Raw genomic sequence first — 23881 nt, 5'->3', positions numbered from 1 at the left:
TTGTGGAATACCCAAAAAGGATAGAGGTGTACAGAATAGTCATTTCAATGGCTTTTTTACCAGCAAGTGTAGAATGGCTCTTTCCGCACTTGGGTTTACCTCAAGCAATCTTGATATAACCACCTAAACTTGATTTTATAATATATTTTATTTTCCTTTGTTTTGACTGGAGCTGCTCCAGAGCTCGAGCTAAATATATAAGGAAGCCAGAGCCAATTTTTTGAGCTCATCTCCAAAGCCCTGGTGTTATTAACTAAAGTCAAGACAAGCATTCTATCTTTAATTCATGGGTCTTTTTCCATTACCTGTCCTGATAAGGCAGAACTATTTACAGAGAGGTTTTCCTCTAGTTCTATTCTTGAATCTATCAGAGAATCGCTCTTTTTTAGACATCCAAATTACTCCTACTTCCAGTGCTTTAGTCATTTCTTAATTAAACTTCTCTACAGATTGTGATCTATACAAAATTCCTGTCATAGTCTTACAAAAGTATTTTCCAGAACTCCTTTAATTCTCTCTAAACTTTTTTTAATTGCTTGACTGAATCTTGTTTTCCTACCTACTTGAGAATGGCATCTGATCCAAGTTTTGAAAACTCTAGAGAACATTCTTACCCCTCCAAATATTGTCTGATTTCATATCAAGATTTATCGTCTTATAAATTTTTTTTCTATTACTTGCTAGGTCTTATTCAACAAATTTCTAACATCCTATCATGGGTTTCATAACTTTTATAATTTTTTTTTATCTATATCTGCCTATCTTGATTCTCCTTCGTCGTTGTAAGGTTGCATTCTTTCTTTTCTCTACAAATACTATAATAGTTGCTGCTCAAAGGAGCTATCATCTCTACTTCTATCAATCAAAACTCATTCTCATTTTACTTGTTAATCAGCAAATTTGTATTCTTTTATTGAATTAAAGGTTTTTTGATTTGGTGGATTCAAATTATCTTGTAAGGGACAAGCCAATTTGGATTATGTAACTATGCCAAATAATGACATAATATTTTGTTATCCCAATAGTCAGATATAGCTAGAATAAGAAGTCAAAAACTGTTTTATCACAAAGTCCTTTTTACAATGTCTGATTGTCAGTTGATATTTACTTATAAAAGTTATAAAAGTACATAATAAAATCTAACAAAATAAAAATTATAAAAAATTTTTTTTTTTAATTTTTATTCTGTTAGATTTTATTATGTACTTTTATAACTTTTATGCCTTAAAAGAAAACATAGTAGCAATTACTTTATAATTATTAATGCATTTATTTTAAAAGAATTTTTTATAGTACACATCTTTTTGCATTAACAGACACTTTTATTCATTCCTGAAATATTTCGAGGAGTTTTTTTTATTGTAATGTCCTCAGAAAATTTTTTCCATAAGTATGGTCCATGATATTAGATTTGGTACAAACCTAGGCATAAAGTTGGTCTTGCGATTTATGAATCTAGAATAAAAAAATAATATAATTTATAATAAATAATACTAAAATATATGAATGTCATAATGTAAATGAAATAAAGCATGTAATACCTTTTTCAATAAATTTTGAAATACATGATTATACATTTTAATATGTAATTATAAAAACAAAAACAATTGCTAACCCATAAACAATTAAATTAACCCTTAACCAATTGCTAACCCTTAAGCAAACTCTAGTAAATACAGCATTCAGTCATTCAGCAAAATCACATCCTTTTACTGTAATTGTCCCTTTATGATCTAATCAATTTTATTCATCTAATTTTTTGCCCGCTTTTATAATACAACCTTCAACTTTTCAATTTTTTTGTCAATTGTTTTCTTGCTTTTTAACACTTTTTTTCTTCAAGTAACTCATAACTTAATAGTGGTTGGTTGCAGCCTTGTTAACAGTGAACTTGTAAATAAAATTAAAAATAAATTAGAATACACCTTTAGAATATAAATAAACTTAGAATAAGCTTGCCTGAGACTAGGATTTGTGAAATGATCCCTATATTCAAGTTTGCAGGGTACAGAAAAAAATCCTGTACAAAAATATAAATTGCAAAAACAGCAAAAGTTTCTGTGCAAGACGAGAAACAAATTACACTTTAATTTAAAACAAAATAATACTAAAAAATACTAAAAGAATGCTAAGGAATACAAAAGAATACTAAAAACACCCTATATATTGAAAGAAAACACCATGCAGATAATTTTTTCAAATTAAACTTTTGTACAAGAACTTTTTCCGCACCATGTGTTTTTTAATAAGCCCTTAACTGGCACTTGTTTTAAATAATAAAATTACAAAAGTTTTTATATGGCTAGTTTTAGCTTGTTTGCATTATTGTTTTAAATTACAATAGTGAAGGAATATTTATTACAATTAATTTAACATTCCTTATTATCCACATTTTTTTTCTCCTAATTTTTTGCTTTTTTTATTTTAATTTTTTTACCTTGTATTTCTGGTGCATGTATTATTTATAAAAACATTTATAAAAACCAACTTTTTGTTAAACTTTATTATCAAATAAAATTAGCGGAAAATGTTGCCAATAATTATGAATGCTTAAATGTATTTTCGATTATAGTTCAGGCCTCGGCGACAAGCGAGTGCTTTAGCTCTCGCCTACCCTACCCTAAATTGTTTAACGGGAGCAATTTATCGCTCTCGCAAAAGTGTTTTTTTTCTCTCAAAAGTATAATTATCATTGCAACTAAAATGCAAAAAAAAAAAAGTCAAAAGAATTTAATTAATTGGATAATAAACAGGCACGGTTTTTTCAACAAAAAAATTTACTTTAAAAGAATTTTTCACGTTTTACAAACGACACTTGTTATGTGTATATTATTGTAGCATTAATGTTGCAAACACATGCTTGTAACAAGTATAAAACCAAATTTTGTATTTAATAAGCAATTTTTATATAAATAATTAGCTTTCTTTAAAAGCAGTATAGAGGAGCAGCTCTAGTGGCTCACCATGACTCGTCATTCAGCATTTAAGTATCATCCTTTTTCTGTATCTTTCCCTGCATGCTCTAAAAATTATTTGCTTAGTTGTTTTCCCTCGCACTTTATTCCTTTAAAACCTATTTTTGTTTTCGTGACTCATACTACCTAATTTTTAAGTCAACTATTTCCTTGTTTTTTAACTCTATGCTTTGTTTTCTAGTAACTCTTAACCTTATAGTGGTTGCTTGCAGCCTTGTTGACAGTGAGTCAGAATTAAAAATAAAAACAAAACAGAAATAATCATTGATAACATAAAAGAAAAGTTGAGTTTTCACAGACATTTTAAAAGCCAACACATAAAACATTGATAATATAACTAGTTATTTTGAGGTAAAAAAAACTAATAGTTGTCAACATAGATACCCCTAAGAGTTTTTTTCATAATTTATGTTATGTGATTTTTGACAATTTAAGACCTCTGCCCCAGTAACAAATCTTCATGTTTTACTGACCATTCCCCCTCCCTAAAATCATGCAACAAGTCCTAAAATTTTTTGTGGTTTTAAATACAATAATATTAAAAATTTTTCAAGCTATTTCAGTTTCAATATATATTACATATATACATTTTATGTGAAATGGAATGTAAAATGGTTTTGAAGTACTTTTTAAAGAAATAATTATTTCATTTTTATTTCCTATTTTAAAGATTTAATTTTGTAATAGCAATCATAAAACATTATTTTTTGTTGTAAAAAATGCTGAAGTGTTTTTATTTAAAATAATTTTTTACTAATGCAATTAAAAAAATTAATCTTTTACTTTCTTTTAAAAATCTTGTCAAGTTTTATTTATGAACACAAAGTTTTCTAAATAAAGTTCATTTTTTAAGTAAAAAAGTAACAACAAAAAACTGTATTTTGTGATAAAATAAACAAAATGATTATTATATTATGTATAAAATATTTCACCACAGTTGTGGTGAAAACAAGTTGTTATGATAGTTATGAAAAATTTTAGTTTAGTTTCTTGAGTTAATTTTAAAAATTTCATTTAGGTTTAATTATTAGCTATCATAAAATAATTATTGTAATTTTTTAACAGTGATTTTAACGAGAAAAAAAATCATGAATTAAACATAAACTTTTAATTAATTTTAAATAAATTTATTTTAATAATTACAAAAATATCAATAAATGTGAAAACCATTAACTGTTTCTTAATAAAGTTTATAATATAATATTAATTAATAAATATAATGAACATCAAAAGCAACAAATTAAGTCATCAGTTTATTGTTCAATACTAAATGAATAAGAACAATTAAGTTTTTGTTTAGTCACATTTTTGTTTTACAATAGTTAAAAAAAAATTGCGATAAGATGCTAACAATTTACATAAAATTAGAAAGTATAAACTTTGTTGACACAGTGTCATGTGTGCTGTTGTAGATACTACCTCAAACCATTTGTCAATAAAAGTACTTTGTAAAACAAATCAAAAACTTTTTATGAGCCTCACATCACCATTTTTTAAATTTCATGATTGCTCTTGCAGACATTATCTTGAGAACACATAATCGCACTTAATGACAACTTATTGCATTTTTACGAGCACAAAATAGGATGTTGGGCAATTTTTGTTATTGTAAGTTCTGTAGTACCATACACAAATACACGCATATTGCTATTATAAAGTCAATTTTAATGTTTGTTTTTTTTTTAAATTTTTTGATTAAGAAGACTTTTTATTCAACAGCTCTACAGTGAGTAACCAGAATTTGTATTTAAAGAGTTATCAAATTAGAACTCAATAGCGATGTTAAAAATGATTAGTTTTTTAAGTTTATTTTTATTTTTTCTAAACATTTTTTAGATCATTAAACTATAAATTCCGATCATTTCAATAATTTATTTTAAATAAAATATCACAGTTTTCCTTTTTAAAAATAGTCTATTTTCTTTTAGTCATCTTGAATTTTCTCATGGCAATTGGAAGTTTGTTCTATCAATCTTATATTTACTTTCAGTGAATATTATTTGTTTTATTGATTTGTTTTAATGCAAGATGATTATTTTTACATTATTTTAGATATATAGTAGTTATCCACAAGTCATCAATCAAAATAATATACAAGGGACAGTTCAGCACATGTATCAAAATAGTCAACCTCAACAAATACACTCGTTTCAAGTACCATCCACACACATGACTCAGTATGCTAGTGCACAACCATTTACTCCGAATCCGGTGTATATTCAGGTCAGTTAATTTAAATTCGATTTTATTTATAGTTGAGATAACTTAGTGATCCAAATTATAATTATGTACTAAAGTTATTAAGTAATGGCGATTTGCAAAATCTGGAAAAATATCTAGTCTTCAAACTTTTAGTTTATGCAAAGCCGTGTACTTTGTTTTCAATACATAAACCAAAATTTTGGTATTGATACAAATTGAAATTTCGGCTGAAACTGATACCAAAGCAGAATTTTGGTTGACACTAACACAAATAGGTAAAATTTCTAAAAAAAATTAGATAGTTTAATTTTTTAAACTAATCAAGGAGAACATGATAAAAATAAATTGAATTTTTTTTTAAATATTTTCTGGATTTTTAAAATATGATCTAGATGATTACTGTAGTAATGTCAGGGGAACGCCTATCACCTGTTTTTAGTAGTCATTTGCATTTTATTTATTTTTAGAAGTAAAGCAAAGCCAAAGAATCTAAAGAAATATATATATATATATATATATATATATATATATATATATATATATATATATATATATATATATATATATATATTATGCATAAAAACCAAAAAATATATAGATTTTTTTAGTAATCATTTACATATAAATTTTATTTATTTTAAGAAGTGAAATGAAGTTAGAAAAGCAGAATTGGTAAATATGTATGCCTAATTAGTATTAAATTCACAGATGCTTGTGGTATATTTAGGGATGCTTATGGTATACTTTCATTTTTAGTAATCATTTACATACAAATTTAATTTATTTTAAGAAGTGAAATGAAGTATGTCTAATTAATATTAAATTCAGGGGTGCTTGTGGTATATATTTAAAATTACACAATAATATAGTTTATAATTAAATAAATAGTTATTTACTTTGCGAAGGGAAATTTTCAATTTTGTTTTGATTATGTATAAACTGATATTTAAATGTTTCACTTAATGACGACTTATAAATTAATTAAATAAATTGCATGAATATAGTTTATTATTATTCTAATTTACCGCTAAATAGTTATAACAGCGTTACAAAATCAGAATATCAATAACCCCAGGCCTTGTTTTCAAGCATTACAGTGCTGACAATTTTTGTTATATTATGTTTTTAAACTTAACTAACAATCTATAATAAATTTCTAATAAATATTTTGCAAACACAAGAGTTTTTATTTATACATTTTTTTTAGAAATAAAAAGTTTATTTAAGTTTCTAACTAATAATAAAATAAGTTAATAGCAAAGTGACACACTTTGTGAAATAATCATCTAATAAAATATATATTTAAGTTAAATATAGGTAATAAAATTAAAATTTATTTTTAAGTTAAACTAATTTGTCAGTTTTATTTAAAAATATTCATAATTGTTGTTCAATATTTTAATTCTTTTGAAAAAAGTATTGGCTCATTTTTATCACAATTTTTTTTTGCAATTCTGTCCTATGAGGGCAGGTTGATTTTAAAACAAATTTATTGGACTAGCAGAGTCTGGTGTATTATTGCAAGTTAAAATGTAACTCTGAAGGAATTTTTGTATATTAGCTTAGTTTTTTTTGAAGAAAGCTAATTTTTCATGCATTATATATAAACAAGATTTAAAAAAAATTCCATTCAAAAACAGTGTTAAAAACAATACTTTAAAAGTAAACAATTTTTTTTTTTTTTTTTTTTTAGATTATTCACCTCCCCAAGGCCCGAGGGGGGCCACTACAGTCGAGGAGGCTACTCATTTTTTATTTTTTTTTTGTGTTTTTTTGTGTTTTTTTTAGTTGTTATTCGTGTCGCAACCCTCTCTCAACTCATTAACCCTGAAACACGAACCTTGCCGAGCAAGGCCGCTGCGCGGAGAAATTAAGTTGAGCACGGTACTTCCAGGGACATGGTGGAAGTTAAACTCCGAACCTCTCGCTTACAAAGCGAGCGCTCTTACCACTACACCACTACCACATTAAATTAAAAAATTATTATACCGCATTAAATTAAATAAATTTATTAATTTAAGCATATTATTTAAAAGAAAAAATGTTTTTATATTACTTTTATATACATATATTTATTTATTTTTATGTTTATATTTATTTAGGTCAGGTCAGGTTATTCTGCTACTGGTAACATGTAACCCAGTACAATCTGCTTTATGTCCTGCTGCCTTGTAGGATACGCCTTTTTAGGCAAAAGCTAGGAGATGCCAACTCTGACTTAAAACACACCTTGCCTTAACGCTCTTGGTAAAGTAAAGGCTAGAGATAGTGTCTCGATAAAAATACTCTTCTTAGGCAGACATTAAATGGCTACTGTCTTGTAGAAGGCTTCCTAGGCAAAGACTTAAGGAGTTAACAGATTCTATTTATTGACCAGCTTCGCACCCCTTCTTCATCTATTAGGCTGGCGCAGATGTATTTTTAATACATTGTTTCCAGTTTAGGATGTTGAATGCTGGATCTTCTTGACTTGATGCATGGGTTTTACTTGTGTCTTTGTTTTTATGACTAGGCAACTTATTCTATTATCTCCTAATGAGGGTACAGCTCTAAAACACAATTTTATGGTTCTGAGGCCAGCTGGTAGTCAGGTTTCCTGAATTCTGTAATAGCTCTCAGAGAGGCTGATTCCATCAACAGCTGAAAAATATCAAAGTAATAACAGTGGCATGTTGCACATAGATAGTGTCCCTGTTAGTACTTTTGGTGTGCATTGCGGTGGCCACATTTGGCGCCCTTTGTTACAACTTAGGGTTTATTTATAGTAATGATGTAATTGCTTGGGCTATTAAACGGTGTTCTGAGTACTATCTATGCTTTGAGTCAAAATCTTCAACAAATTTAAAAATGAATTAAGTACCAAAAACTATAAAACACAAAAAACCATCATCATCACGAAGTTCTCTAAACCTATCATTCACTAGTATTCGTGGTCTTCGAAGTAACTTATCTTCTGTTGAGTCTTACAGACTATTCTTTCATGTGCTTTCATTTAGCACCACTTGGAATCTTTTGTTCCCTCTCGACGATTCCGTGTCGAGCCTCACTCTCCGCCATGGTTATCCTCACACTGTGCTTCTGCGATTGTTAATCGAAACCGTTACTTCCATATCTATCAGCAAAACAATTCTCTAGAAAACAGACGTCTGTTTATTACTGCTAGAAACCATTGTAAAAAGGTTTTGTCTAACGCCAATGTCACCTATTCTCAGGTCATGAAATCTCGTATCACATCTCAAAAGCTATGTTTTCGTGGCTTCTGGAGAATTTTTAATAGTATTAATAATAAGGGCAAATCTTTAATTCCACCTCTCTTGTATGGTTCAGATTTTGTCACATCACCTTAAGACAAAGCTGAATTGTTTGTTAAGAACTTTTCATCAATATCATCTCTTGATTCCACTAGTTGCATTCTACCTGATATTGCCAACAAACAGGTTGATCCAATGTTCAACATTTGTATCTCTCCAGTCATCTATAGTCTCAAAACTATTAAACAAGTGCTTATCAGAGTCTTGTTTTCTAGCCTGCTGGAAAGCAGCATCTGTTATCCCTGTTTTTTAAAATTTTGGAGAGCGATCTGATTTGTCTAGCTACTGTCCCATTAGTCTTCTTTCTATCATAAGCAAGGTTTTTGAATCTTTAATTAACAAACACTTAGTTTCTCATCTTGAATCTAATAGCTTACTTTCTGACCATCAATATGGATTTCGATATTGTTGTTCTACAGCGATTTGCTACCAGTAGCAACCGATAGGTTTTATCGTGCATTAAATAAAGGTGGAGAGGTTGAGGCCATCGCTCTTGACATTTCAAATGCTTTTGATAAAGTTTGGCATGCTGGTCTTCTCCATAAGCTTTCTTCTTATGGTGTATCTGGCAACATCTTCAAGATTATTGAATCCTTCCTTTCCAATCGTAGCATAAAAGTTGCCTTTGACGAACAGCACTCTTCTTCTTATTCTGTAACTTCAGGGGTTCCTCAAGGTTCTATCCTTGGCCCTATACTCTTTTTAATTTACATTAACGATCTTCCAAATATTCTCAGATCTAAGGTGTCATTGTTTGCTGATAATACTACCATTTATGCTTGTTGTGATAAGAAGCCAACACTCTTTGATTCCTTGGAGGGGGCATTAGAACTTAAAAAAAATCTTACTTCTGCTACAGCATGGGGCTCACAGTGGCTGGTGAACTTCATTACAGATAAAATGCAATTTTTTCAGCTAATCGTTATCGCAATGATTTAGATCTTCCTATATTTATGAATGGTGATGTACTCGATGAGTCATTTCTTAATCTCCGAGGGAAAACTCTTACTTTTAATTTTTCTTGGAAACCATTTATAAAATCAGTTTTAAAATTAACATCTGCTAAGGTTGCATCTCTTTATCGAGCTCGACACTTTCTTACTCCGGATTCTATTCTCTATCTATATAAATCTCAAATCCGGCCTTGTATGGAATACTGTTGCCATTTCTGGGGCAGATCTTCTAATGATGCCCTTTCTATTTTAGACAAGGTGCAAAAACTCATTGTAAGCATAATTGGACCTGCTCTTGCAGCCAACCTCCAACCATTATCACATCGTCGTAATGTTGCTTCTCTTTCTCTTTTCAACAAATACTATAATGGGCGCTGTCTAAAGAGCTAGCTCTCTTGTGCCATTTACCAAAATTTATTCTCGTGTTACACATCATTCAATTAAGTCTCATCCTTTTTCTTTGACTGTTCTTAAGTGCTCCAAGGGCTCTTATTCGACTAGTTTTTTTCCTCGAGCATCAGATCTTAGGTATTAGCTTCCTCCATCTTGCTTTCCTGATTTATAATTTGCAATCCTTTAAGTCGTCCTTCAATCGTTATCTTTCTCTACAATCTTTTTCTTTTCTCTTTTAGTAACTTCCAACTTTAATTAGTGGTTGCTTGCAGCCTTTTTGGAAGGGAAGATTCTATTAAAATATCATCATTATTAATATATATCAAATTAAATAATAACATTTTATATTTTTGTAATGAAATTTATTATAATAAATAAATTTTTATCCTTTAATGACATTAAGTAACGATTTTATTTTCTCCTAACATAAACTCAGTTAACAAACACGTGGTTGTGTAAATATATCTGGCTATATCAAAAATTTAAAAAATTGGAAAAAAGTAACTAGCAAAAAATTCGTTTTTTTTGTGTATATTTCAAGTCTCAAAGTTCTGATTTACAGAAAATTGCATTATTTCTCTTAAGAGAATCAACCTGATTTTCAAAAAAGTCTCCATCAAATGCTGAATTTAATCACATTGTTTTTTTTAGCAACAACATGAAAAAAAAACTATTAACGGCTTTAAAATATTAAAATAAAATGCTATTTGAGATTTTATTAGAAAGTATGGAAAAAATAAACTTACCTTAGTGTTTTTTAAATCTATTTTTTAAATAACTTTTTTATACCATGTCCAATTTTTAGACTCAAGTTGACTATAAAATTTGCTATTTTTAGACTCAAGTTGACTATATTTTGAATAAGTTTTTTTTCACATATATAGGACCCTATCAGATTTTTTGGTCAGTTTCCTTAAAGTTTGGTGCAAAATGGGAAGTTAAATTTTTTATAATATTTTTAATCATTTTAAATTGCATTTATCTCAACTAGACCAGTATCTGTTTTCCAAAAAAAGTAGATTTTCAATCTGTCCTACTGTCCTATACTATAATGCAAGTAATTGTAACTTTCCCCTATTTGTTTTGATGCAGATTACAGGAAATTTTTCACAAAACCAACAGAAAAAATCATTTAATCATCAGTTCTCGGAATTAGTGAAAATAAGGTCTGAAAAGCATAATTATTTAATTTTAACTTTTTCATATTACCTTTGATCCAAGGGCTGCAATCATGTAACGCAAAAACTTAAGGTGTAAAATTTTTCTGATACTCGATTATATGATTTTTATTTCTGTTCTGTTTAACTGGAATTTTCCTGTATGTTTTGTGCCTTTAACTTCATTTGATTTGATCAAAGTTAAGATGTATTCAGGGATTATATTTTTCCGGAATTCCTGATATTTCTATAAATTCCTGATAATTCCTGATATTTCTATAAATTTTTATTTTTTCCTAATATCCAAATTTTTCTGGAAATACAAGTTCAAAAATACAAGTTGAAGTTTTTTTTGTCATCAAATAATTAAAACAGAAAAATTATTGTTCATCAATTACTTTATGCTATATTTTACTCAGGTGAAACGTTTTTACAAATATTTTTTTTTATTTGTATTCATTTATTTCTTATTAAATAAAGTGCTGAGACAAATTGGAGTAGTTGCTTTGTTTTACTTAAATAAAAGTTTTAACAAAATCCCTAAAAGTTTTATTTATGTAAAACTGAGGGATTACTTAAAAAAAACTGAATAAAAGCAATTTCTTTTTTTTTATTTGCCCGTTCTATTAAAAAATCTATGTATCTATTTAAAATATAAAATCAGTTTTGCGTTAATCAAAATTACCAAACCAATTTATAGTTAGAGAGAATTATGAGTTGACCCAACCAAAAATAGTATAAAGCTGAAATTTTGCACAGAGGAAGTAGACAGTCTAGATAAGCTTAAAAAAACCCGTTGATTGCGCTTTGGGATTAAAAAATGGGCCAATTTCGGCAGCGCTAAATTATCTTAAACTATATCGTTAGATAAAAAATATTATGCTGATCAATATTTATGTAGATACTATGACTTGTAAACAATTATTTTCAAAGTTATTTACATTAAAAAAGTGTAAAATTGTTAAAAGATTAAGCCATACAAAACTTCAATAGTTTTTTTTTTTAAAAGATAAATTTCTCTGCTAAAAACTAAATCATTTCTTTTGTTTTCAATTCAATTACTTTTAATGAAACATTTTTGTATGATTGGAATGATTTAGTTTTACTACAAAAAAATGTTTGCGTCGTATTGAAATGTAAGACTTGCAAGTTTAACGACATGTAGTAAAAGTACATTTTTAAAAGAAAAAAAATAAGTGCTATTTGTGTGCAAACTTGGCTTTGACGAAGAAATGTTTTCTTTGAACTAAAAAGTAGACCACAAACATTCACTGATTGCTAAAGTTGTGACCATACCATTGATTAACAAAATGATTTAATGTTATATGAAAAGAGAGGGTGATTGAAACTAGACAAACAATTGACAAAGCATGAAAGTAGACAAACAAATTGTTGTGTCGGCTCAACACTTTTTTTTAATAGGCTTGCAGCAATTGCAGAAAGAGAGAATGATGTTAAACTATACATTGGTTATGAGCTTACTCATCTCCCACATTCATTATTTAAAAATAACTTAATGCTGAAAGCAAACAATTCCTCTTTGCATAAAGTGATTCTTCCTGACGACAAAATTAAATCAATTACAAACGTTAGCTTGTGCAAATATGTCCTTGACGAAGGTTCCTTACTCCACAGAGTTCTTTCGAACAAAGGTATGAAGTTTATAGAAATTGTTGAGACCTACGTCAGCTATTTAAGAAAAACTATGCCACCACTTATATTATATTTGATGGTTTTGATAAAGAGTCTTTAATTAAGGTTTGTCCACTAAGGTTCTTTCCAAAATCTTGTCATAAGAGAAAATAATCAGTTTCCGTACTCACAAGTGTTTTCTATCAAATTCACTCAACAAAGCACAATTGATTTTACTTTTATCAGATTATCTTTAATGAGATTGCTAAGAAATATATATTTGCAAAGGGGATGCCGACATGAAAATTATCTCTTAATCATTGGAAGTTGCAAAAGAAATTTCACCATGCATTGTTGTTGCTGATTATAAGGATATAGCAGTGATGCATATGCATTGTAAAGATGTATTCAATGAGGGTTTTTTTTTACCATGAAAGCAAGTAAAAACCCGAGTATAAAAGATGTTTCATCTCGAATAATGGATTTTCAGAGAACATCTGCTATTTGTTCATGCATGATCAGGATGTGACTCGACATCTTCAATACTGGGAAAAGGAAAACATAGTTTTTTTAAATTACTGCAATAATTGAATAATACACAATCAGTATCTTAAATTATTTCGGATTACTGGGCAACCAAAAAATGTTGGAGAATCTGCTTTCATTCAACTTTTTGGTGGAAATACTGAGTCTTCGTTAAGGAAAATGCGGTTAGTATCTGTATGTTTAATTTTAATTTTTGTCATTCATTTAAAATAGGAAAAAATTTTTATGCTCATCTAAAGACTGCTTACTTTTTCTCTGCAAAATTTCAGCCTTATACTATTTTTATCTGGGTTCGACCCTATTTTTCGCTAGTTCTCTCCTACTATTATTTATTGAGATATTTACAAAAAAAGCATTTACTTTTTTTCCATTATACATCCAGTTGAGAAGTTAATATAAACTTAATATATATTATTATTTTATTTATCACCCTCTGTGAAATATATTTACAAGGTAAATACACAATCTAATAAAAAAGAGATAGTAAAAAGCATTGTAACTCGAGTTAAATTTTTTTGAAAGAGCTTTAAATGTTTATCACACCAAGTTTATTTAATTATCAAAAATCCAGAACTTACCTTTGAGAAAAAGAAACAGCGTTAAAATTTATTTAACAAGTTTTTTGCTAATGTTTTGATAAATTAGACAGTTTTGATACATTGAAACGTTTAAATCATTATCTAAATGTTCCAAAAAAAAAGAATACTTATTTTTTAAGGATTATTTAACTTTGATTATTTTGAATATTACACCATATCTCAAAAAGTTTAAGTTAGTATTAAAATACTTTTCTTTTTTACAGAAGAATGCCTTCAAAATATTTTCTTTTTTAACATAAGGTATTCTTAAATACTCAAAAAGCGTTTTTATGCCTGGTTTTTTCAGGAAATGTCTTCAAATTATTTTTCTGGATTTTTTAAATATGAACAGGATATTAAATTAGACTTTTGTATATTTAAAAGATTTAGTTTTTTTATTAGTTTAAATCGTACTTAAAACAACATGTTTATAACTAGAAAGTTGATTTTGTAAACAAGGAATTTTGATTATGTGATTATCAAAATTTATATAATGCTGATAGTGCTTGTTTTAACATAAAATTAAAAAATGTTGTTTTAGTTTTGACTTAAATTTGTATGAATTTTTTTTTTTTTTTTTCAGAATACAGATCCGTCACCAGTGTACAGTTATAATCGACAATATAATATAAATGCTACCCCGTATAGCTTTTCTTCATACACACCAATTTATCCATCACACAGTTATCCTCATCAAACTCAATCACCACAATATTTAGTTCAAGGTATTTTTATGTTACATTTGTATCGTAAGGTAAGTTTATATTGTTAGTTTGTATAACATGTTTTAGAGTGGTTCAAAAAATAACAGTTTTAAAATTTCAAATATTGTTGTGTTTAAAAAACATTAAAATAATAAAAAAACCTATTAATTTGCAAATTTTTCTTTTTTAGTTAAAAAATGGCATTTCTAAAAATGGGCTGCAATATGTTTAAAGGTCTTTAATATTAGAGATCCCTTCTTATTTTTAGTGTGTTGGTTATTTTCTACTACCAAAATTGATACATGTCAAGGAAAAAAGAAGATAAGAATAAAACAAAGAAAGAAATGTATATTAGATAAACAATTTTATCGCAACTTTTTTCAGTCAGTATATTAAGGAATTACTTGATAATTTGCACTAGAAACGCCTACAATTTTAAAATTTGTTTTTCAAATGTCTTTGCTAAACTTTTGATGTTTTTATATAGTCCTGTTATAAAGTGTTGAAACAGGTTTCTGTGCTGTGTTTTTAAGGAACTTTTTAAGTTTGACTTGCAGACAAAATTAAACAGAATATTAGTCATAAAAACGCTAATCTAACTATGTATAGAAAAAGAATTTGTTCATCAAATTAATGCATTATGACTGTCACGAAAAAAAGTCGAAAAGTTTTTTAAGGCTTCGTATCAGACTTTGTAAAACTAAATATATAGTAAATGTAAAGATACTGATATAAGTTTTATCATTGTTTCATTTTTTTAAAAAAAAGAGTTAGACAATAGTATTAAGATGTAACAAAGTACTTTATGACCATCATGCTATGTTTTTTTTTTCCATAATGGCTTCTTGGCTTTTGAATAAATCGTTTAGGCCAGAATGATTTGATCATTGAAACCAAGTTAAAAATCGATTGTTTTATTTTCAGTTTGTTTAATCATTATATTGCTTAGCTTGTTAAAGTACTTCCTATTTCTTTTTTAAAATATAAATCACTTATTTTCAAATAATTGATGTAAGGAAATTGATATTTATTGAGAAATAACAACTTTCAACATGAAGAAATCTTAGTCTTACTTTTAACTTATTTGTACTTGTAACTTCTTTTTATAGTTTGCATTGCAACATTTTTGTTCATTCAATTTTGTGTTTTTTTTTCTTGATAAAACACAATTTTTTTTTAATCATTACAGAGCGTGTCTCAGAGGAAAGCGATTTAGGCAATGTGGTTATCAAGATGCTGTTCAAGCTGCTTATTGGTCCCAGTCTACTTTTGCTTTGTTTACAGTTAATATCTGTTGTTACCTATTAGAGCCCACATCAGTTGTAATAATATCTGACGTTAATGATAAAACAAAGCAATACACTACTACTTACTTGAAATTGTCTAATATTTTTTAACGGGCCTGTAAAACAATTTTGAAATTAATATTTTTACTTTTCTGAAAGAATTGTTTTAAAAAATTATGTGGGGAACAAGGAGCATTAACCATTAAAACTTTAGTAAATTAATAAAGTATAAATAAATATAGCAGCCTGCCTTAAGTTGCCTATTTCAAATATAATGTACCCAGTTTCAAAGAACCATGATTGAGAACTTAAAGAATTTTATAAAGTTTATACTTTTACACTGTTAACATGGTTTTAATAAATATTCATCTTTTTATTTAATTCCTTTGTTTTATTTGGTGTTTTTTAAAACAAATGACCATTGCGACAAAAAAAGCATAGAAATGCTTATAAAACATCTAGTAAAAACTATCAAACTGCATATAGTAACATCAATATGTGCTAAAAACACACACTAAATAATTTTTTTTACCATGCCATTCGCTGCATTTAGTCTGTGAATAAATAAAATAATTGTTACAACCGTCACGCAGAGTTGTTTAAAAAAAAAAATTTAAGACTTCAATACTCTAGCTTTGCCTACTAAATTAAATAATAGTATTCCACATTTCTGCATAGTTTCAAGTCATTTCCATTTTTGGTTCATTTTTATTAGCTTAAAGAACGTCAAGTGTTGCAACCAACACTCTTGCGAAATATATACATATATATATACATACATATATATATGTATATATATATATATATATATATATATATATATATATCAATATATATACATACATATATATATACATATATATATATATAAATATATATATATACATGTATATATACATATATATACATATATACATACAAATATATATATATAAATATATATACATACATAAATATATACATATATATACACATATATATACATATATATATATATACATATATATATATACATATATATATACATATATATATATATATATATAATATATGTATAATATAGATGTATGATATATAGATGTATGATATATGTATAATATATATGTATGATAAATATATGTATATATATATTTATATATATGTATATATGTATAATATATATGTATGATATATATATGTATATATATTTATATATATATATATTTATATACATATATGTATGATATATATATATATATATATATATATATATATATATATATATATATCTATATGTATATATATGTATATATATATGTATATTTTCAAATAAAATAGGCTTGTGCAATCGAAAGTCAAAAATTTTATTAAAAAAGAAAATTAAAAATACTTAAACTTAAAAAAGTAAAAATTAAAAGCTTAAAAATTCTTTAGAAAAGGTCAAAAGTTTAATGTTACATAATTTAAACTCCAATTAATTATTAACTCCAAGGTTCAATTACAACCATATACTTTAAAGCGGGAAATTGTTTATTAAAAAGAGTTTTTTGTTTAAAATAACTTAATTTACAAAAAAAAGAATACAATGGTTTTAAAAAAAGAATACAATGGTTTTAAAAAAAGAATTGACAATTAATTTAATGTGCTATTATTTAACTAGCGTGTTCTTCAAAAAAAGAATAGTTAACAAATAGAATAGTTTAACAAATAGAATAGTTTAACAGAAGAGATGATCAAACAGGTATTGTGAACAATTTTAAGCACAAATTTAATTGTTTTGAAAACAATCGGCATGAAATTAAAACATATTTTTATAATAAATTTTTCATAATATATTTGCAAAGGATGTGAAAGTTCAATATCTATAGTTGTTAGACTCATCACATTACATTTGTCATGAGTTATATTTGTCAACAAAAAATTTATTATTATTTGAAAAATTAATTCAAAAAAAATTCAGTGTTGATGAATTTATCCATTTAGTCACACCTATCCAAAATTGGTCCCAACCTCAATTTTGAGAACCAAAAAAACGACCTATTGGACATTAATCTGCAAGGTCTCTTGTATCACCAGATGTAAAAATTAAAATCTAATCTCTATAATCTAAGGAGAAAAACACATTTAAAATTTTATAGCTCTTTGCGCTACTGATTGCACTTGGAGCTTCGTTGTAAATCTATTTTGTTTGTTTTTTCACTTTTGGGTTATGAAGTTTTTAAAAAATATCAAAAACTCTTTACATATATGTGTTTGCTATAACCTGACAAAAAATCAGCTCTTCAACACTTGTGGTTTGTGTACAGGGACCTAAAGTATAGAGTATAGCACTAAAACCTCTTCAAAAAGAGACAACGGATGCTTAACGTTTTTATTATAACCTTATTATTGACTATGGAAGTTTCAAAATTTAATAGAATGAAGCCTTGGCATGTATCTTATAAACAAAAAAAATAGGAGCAAGATATCTTTTATCTTTGAAAAGATATAGCTTTAAAGTAGAAACCTCGCCTTTGAAAAAGCGGTCAAAATGTAGCAGTTTTTTGTGGTTTTTATGCCTTTTAAAAATTAGAGAATTTTTTTTCTAGTTGTTCTGAATTTAAAACGTATAAAAACCTCTTTTTGTTTTACTAGTTAAACCCACAGGTTTGCTTTGTTATTTTTTCTAAACATTATTGAACAAATATTGGAAATACACACAATAATAACAACTTCTTTTATTTAAATAGGAAATATATCTTTACTGAATTAGGTTTTAATAAGATATCAAACAGAAGAAAATCCCATATAACCTTAATCTCCCATTGAAAAAACACATACACACAGACATGAAATGATTTCCTTTAAAAAAAATTACTTTATGGTGTTGTTGTGATATTTATTACTTTTTCTTCAAATTGCTGTTGAAATTTTTTTATTTAGTACTTGCAAAATAAGCTTTATACTTCTGAAAAACTTTTTATAAACTTAATAATGATAGTTTTTAATATAAACAAAAATTTCAGACAAGAAGATTTATTATCAATAAATTTTGTCTCAAGTATTTCTAGAATGAAATTCTAGAAATCACTGTTTAACTGTTAAAAAGAATTATTTAAATAATCCAATTCAAAGATGCTTGCTGTTATAGTCAATAACACAATTCAATAACTGGCTTCCATAACTAGGGTGATCAGGGTTTCTTTTGTACCTTGCCCATTGAACACTGAAGATTGAATGCAAGGTTTCTGTTGATTGCTCACTAAAAATGCCCAATGCCGAACCCTTTAGAGCAATAAATTCAGGAACATGGTAAAACACTGCATGGGCTTTTGGAGTGACTGAAACTGAGAGTTGAAGATATGAGTTCTTAAAGTCTTTGATATGTTGAACATTTGCAGTATACGTACATGTATATGTAAGATTTTCAGTGTTTACCAAATTCAATAACTTTTTAACCAATTAGGTTAGCCCAATTATTTATTTTTATTATAGGGTATCAAAATGGTGTTATTTTACAAACTCAGCAACATCCTTCTCAAAATCAGCGTTGCTATACACAACCAACACCTAGTCAGCAAATACAACAACATATTGTTCCAATTCAACCAGCTCAAATACAACATCAACCTGAATATCAGCCTAAAAAAACAGCTATTAAACTTACTGACCCTAAAACTGGTGATGATATTCCCATTAATTTTCCAAAGAAAGAACAAGAAAAAGTGCATATTCATATGGGTAATCCTTACACTCCAAACATTTCCCTACCAATACAAGAAAAAATTGATGATATAAGAGCTCAAGTTAATGCTTCTTTTGCTGCCCAGGTTCATATTTTAACGATTTGCATATCTTTTTAAAATTAGTGTATTAAATAATTGTTTCCTAATTTATTTTGAGGCATTTTTAAATTATTAAATTTTTAATATTTGTATCAGTTTTTAAAAGTTTCATCGTTTATACTAGATTCTTGCAACAATTTAGATATTGAGTTTATTAATACCATAAAAAGAGTAGTTTAAAAAAATTTCTTGCTTTATTACCTTACATTTTATTTAGCACATTTTTCAAACATTTTTAAAATTTGAGCTGTAATTTAGTTGTTGCAAAAAATTATAAATGCGTTGTCATAAAAAGAGTGTGATCTCTTGAAAAGATGAAAAATTATAAATGCGTTGTCATAAAAAGAGCGCGCTTTTCCTGTCCATGACTGATAAATATATACAAATAAACATACATATACACACATAAATATGCACACACACACATGCTAATACATTGTTGTTATGTTGTCCCAAAAATATATATAAAAAGTTTGTACACATCAAATTCTTTGTCTATACACTAATAGATGACCGCTTGTATGATAAAAAGATTTTAGAACAAAGAAAAAAGACCTTTAAGTGCTACCTGTAGAAGTTTAAAAAAAGGTTTTTGTTAAATGTTCTGACCTTTTCTTAACTTTAACATTTCTGCTTTATTTAAATGAAACTTACTCCTTAAACAATTCTAATAGCTGTTGTTTTTCATAATTTAAAAGACATCTGTAAACTTTTTTTAAAAAGAACTGTTAGCTTTGTATTAGGTTAACTTTTCTAAATCACTGTTCCAAATATTAGGAAATTTAAAAAACAATATATGACAGTGATTTTTATTTTCCAGAAAGCGATAAAAATCTGTTTTCAACACACACAAAGGTAAGGCGTCAAAAAAAAGTGCAGCTGTTCAGAAATAGCAATAGAGTTTGACAGATACAAGCTTCTATTAGCTACAACACCTGTTAGTGTTAGATGTGTAATTAGCATTTGTTCACAAACGATGTTTTGAGGAGCTGTTATTAAAGCTTTAGGGGAGAATGTTTGTGATTTAGATATATCTAGAAATTCAATTGCTAGAAGTAGATTTAAGTATATCGAGGATTTAGGTAAATTTTTTTACACTCTAAATATTTATACTAAAATTAAAATAATGTATATAAAGAGAGAAAAAAATCTTTTTGAATTTAGGAGCCACCATCAGATCAAGCCATTATGAAGAAATGTTGGAAAAGTATTTGATCTTGCACTTTGACAGTATGTTGGTAAAAGAAGTAGAGAAAAGTTAAAATTCCCTGTTTAAAAAGGGTTGTGATATCTGTTACTAGTCCTGAATTTAATACAAAATATGATCTCCTACTTGGAATTATAGCTGTCAAGAGCACTAAAGGAAAAGATCAAGCTATTGTTATTAAAAACACTTTTGAGTATTTTAAAATTGCTGATAATATAATTGAAGTCTGTGTTGATACTTAGTAAGTGACCGGGTTTGATACTTGACTAGGTTCTGGGCTTGGTTTCATAAAATATAGCTGGGGCTAAGTATATTTTTTCTTATTTAAAATTCATGTTATATTTTGTAATATTTATGCATATATAAACATCTTTATTATCATAATTATTATCTTTATTATCATAATCATCATTATCATAATTATCATCATTATAATCATTGTCATGATCATGATCATCGACAGCATAATAGAGGAAGGCCTAAGCCTTTAAACGTTGTTCGATAGAACGTTTTTTTTAATCTGTCTAAGATTTTTAATCTGTCTAATATATATAATATATAATATAAAATAAATAGATAATGTAAAATAAATATATCATACAAAAGAAATAAATATAGATATGAAGACCACAAGGGTAAAACCATAGATGTCCACTTTTTGAAAAGTTTAATATATTTTTATGATATTTTAGTACTAAGCTATTTTAATTTAAAAATTCATAACAAAAAAACTATTTTTTAAGGTTCTATAGTCATTTTAAAAAAAGGGCAACTTTGTAACAACAGCTATTGTCCAATGTTTACCCTGTTAGAAACACAATTGTCTAAGTTATTTATAACTAAATCAATGATAATTAAAATAATAAAAAGTTATAACTTATAGTTAAAACTTATGGTAAATTAATTATTTGGTATTCTGCCCATACGGCTACTTTTTTTACTATTTGATATTTGGTCGAATATTGCAAGATATTTGGTCGAATACCAGAAAAACGCATAAAACGCATTTTTTTATATTACAACTTTTTTTATTTTCATTTTTTTATTATGACTAATAATTAGCAATGTTTACCCTGTTAAAAACACAGTTGTCTAAGTTATTTATAACTAAATCAAGTAAGTGTAAGTTACATTACTAACTTTTATCTTTTTTTATCTTTTATCTTTGCAAATGTGTGAAAAATTGTTTTAAAATTACAAAAAATGGATAAAATTACATAAACATCTTTGATATATTAAGCGTAAGTTGCGTAAAGCGTAAGTTACATTACTAACTTTTATTTTAAAGAAACTTCGGAGTAAACAACATTACGTTCATAATAAAACATTTAAAAATTTTGTTTTAATTCATAAGATGTACCTTTTGTATCCTAAAAAAGTAAAAAATAGACTCAATAATTTCTGGTTTTGATACTGCTAACAATGTATTGCAAAAAAGAATGTTTTAATTGCTCCGAAAAGCTTAAATGCTTTATTAGAGGGAAAGAGCTACATATCTTCCAACTCGTCACGCTTTTAATTGTGAAGTAATTTGCTTGGATTTCTCAACAAAAAAATGCCTAAATGTTTGAAACCATTATGTATACTATTCCAGACAACAGCTGTTTTATTTTCTAATCACTAATATACTTTCAAAAAATTATATTTTTACTGCTATGATGAAACTGTTGGACACAGATGGTCTAATGATGTATGTTCGATGCTGCATGATTTTAAATTATCAATTATCTCAAATGTAAAGGATATTAAATTGATTTGCAACTTATGTGCTAGGCAAAATTTAAAATAAAAAGTTTTAGATTGATTTAATTATCTAGTTCATAAAACTAAAAAACTTGACAGCATTCCTGTTTCATTACCAATTAGAACTCTGTCACATTCTGTATAGACACGACACCTCTATAGAATGTGACAGAAACATGGCCATTGCAAATCAGAAGTTTCTGGCAGAAACACTAGAGGGTCTCACAAAAAACCATAACAATTCAATATTATATATAAGCATGATAAAAGAAAAATTTCCAAAATTTTCACAATTTCAAAGCCAAACTTTTTAGTTGTTTGTTCATTTAAGACATGTTCACTTAGAGAAAATGAAATATTAAAGGCTACTGAAAATTTAATTATATGGGAAACTGGAAATATTTAGTTTTATGTGTGTTACATCCCATATGTTTAGATCAAAGATCGAAGTGCCTGATAAACTGAAACAAGCACACACAGCTCTGTTGCCTCTTTTTTGTTAAAAATTTATTAAAGACTTATTAAAGCAAAACATTTTCTAAGTAAGATATTATTTAATATTATTTTATCTTATTTTTTAAAAATTTATTTTATTTTTACTTTAAAATTAAAAAAAGACATTTTTATTATCGTGTTGTTCACAGTTGGTTTTTGTATGGTTTATACAAACTTGACATAAAGTGATGAAACACAGACATCATGGAATCATTTATGGTAAATAGATGAGGCTAGGGAAGAGATAAGGTTGCAATGCTATTAATTAAAAAAACTTTTATATGATTTTTTATTTGAGTTTTTTTTATGAAAAGAAATAGGGGTGGGATGGCTTTATTATCCCATCACACACTTAGTATGTTGTGGTTGTATATTACAATGTGTTACCATCTACCTTTTAAAAAAAAGGTTATAACCTAACGTGGTATATGAGTTTATGAATTTACAATGGAAAAATCACAGATGTCCAAAATGAGTGTTATTTTTTCAAAAGAATACTGTGAATAAATAGTTCTTGTATTTAGCACAAAAACTTTATATATTGTGTTAAGACTAAAATGTCATAAAAATATACTTTTGATTAAATACATTATTACCAAACAGATATCTAATGTCACTAAGCACTAAATTTCATTTTTCTCAAAATGAGAAAAATGTGACATCTGTGGTTTTACCCGTGTGGTTTACATATATATATATATATATATATATATATATATATATATATATATATATATATATATATATATATATATATATACACTCATACATATACATATATTAATTATGTCAGTTTATTCTACAAATAGAGTCCTCAATGTTCTTAAAGAACAGAGCAATAATAAATTAGTTAAAACACTTATCTAACTTTTAACTTCAACAGCATGTTTTGCCAT

At 26.9% G+C, this 23881-nt stretch overlaps 1 protein-coding gene across 8 annotated transcripts in view; it reads left to right on the top strand.

Moving 5' to 3' along the window:
• LOC136081661 (uncharacterized) overlaps positions 1–23881 on the top strand; it is a 180240-nt gene that overhangs the window by 40919 nt on the left and 115440 nt on the right. For 7 of the 8 annotated variants that reach the window (XM_065799292.1, XM_065799291.1, XM_065799297.1 and 4 more), the window contains 3 exons: positions 5028–5198; positions 14331–14472; positions 19191–19525. The exons of the other annotated variant lie outside the window; for it this stretch is intronic. In XM_065799292.1, the coding sequence (XP_065655364.1) occupies positions 5028–5198; positions 14331–14472; positions 19191–19525 (648 nt within the window). The remainder of the gene's footprint in view (positions 1–5027; positions 5199–14330; positions 14473–19190; positions 19526–23881) is intronic. 8 annotated transcript variants of the gene reach the window in all.

This window comes from Hydra vulgaris, chromosome 06 (genome assembly GCF_038396675.1).
Source record: "Hydra vulgaris chromosome 06, alternate assembly HydraT2T_AEP".
Classification (NCBI taxonomy): domain Eukaryota; kingdom Metazoa; phylum Cnidaria; class Hydrozoa; order Anthoathecata; family Hydridae; genus Hydra; species Hydra vulgaris.
This window is presented reverse-complemented; position numbering and strand designations above follow the sequence as displayed.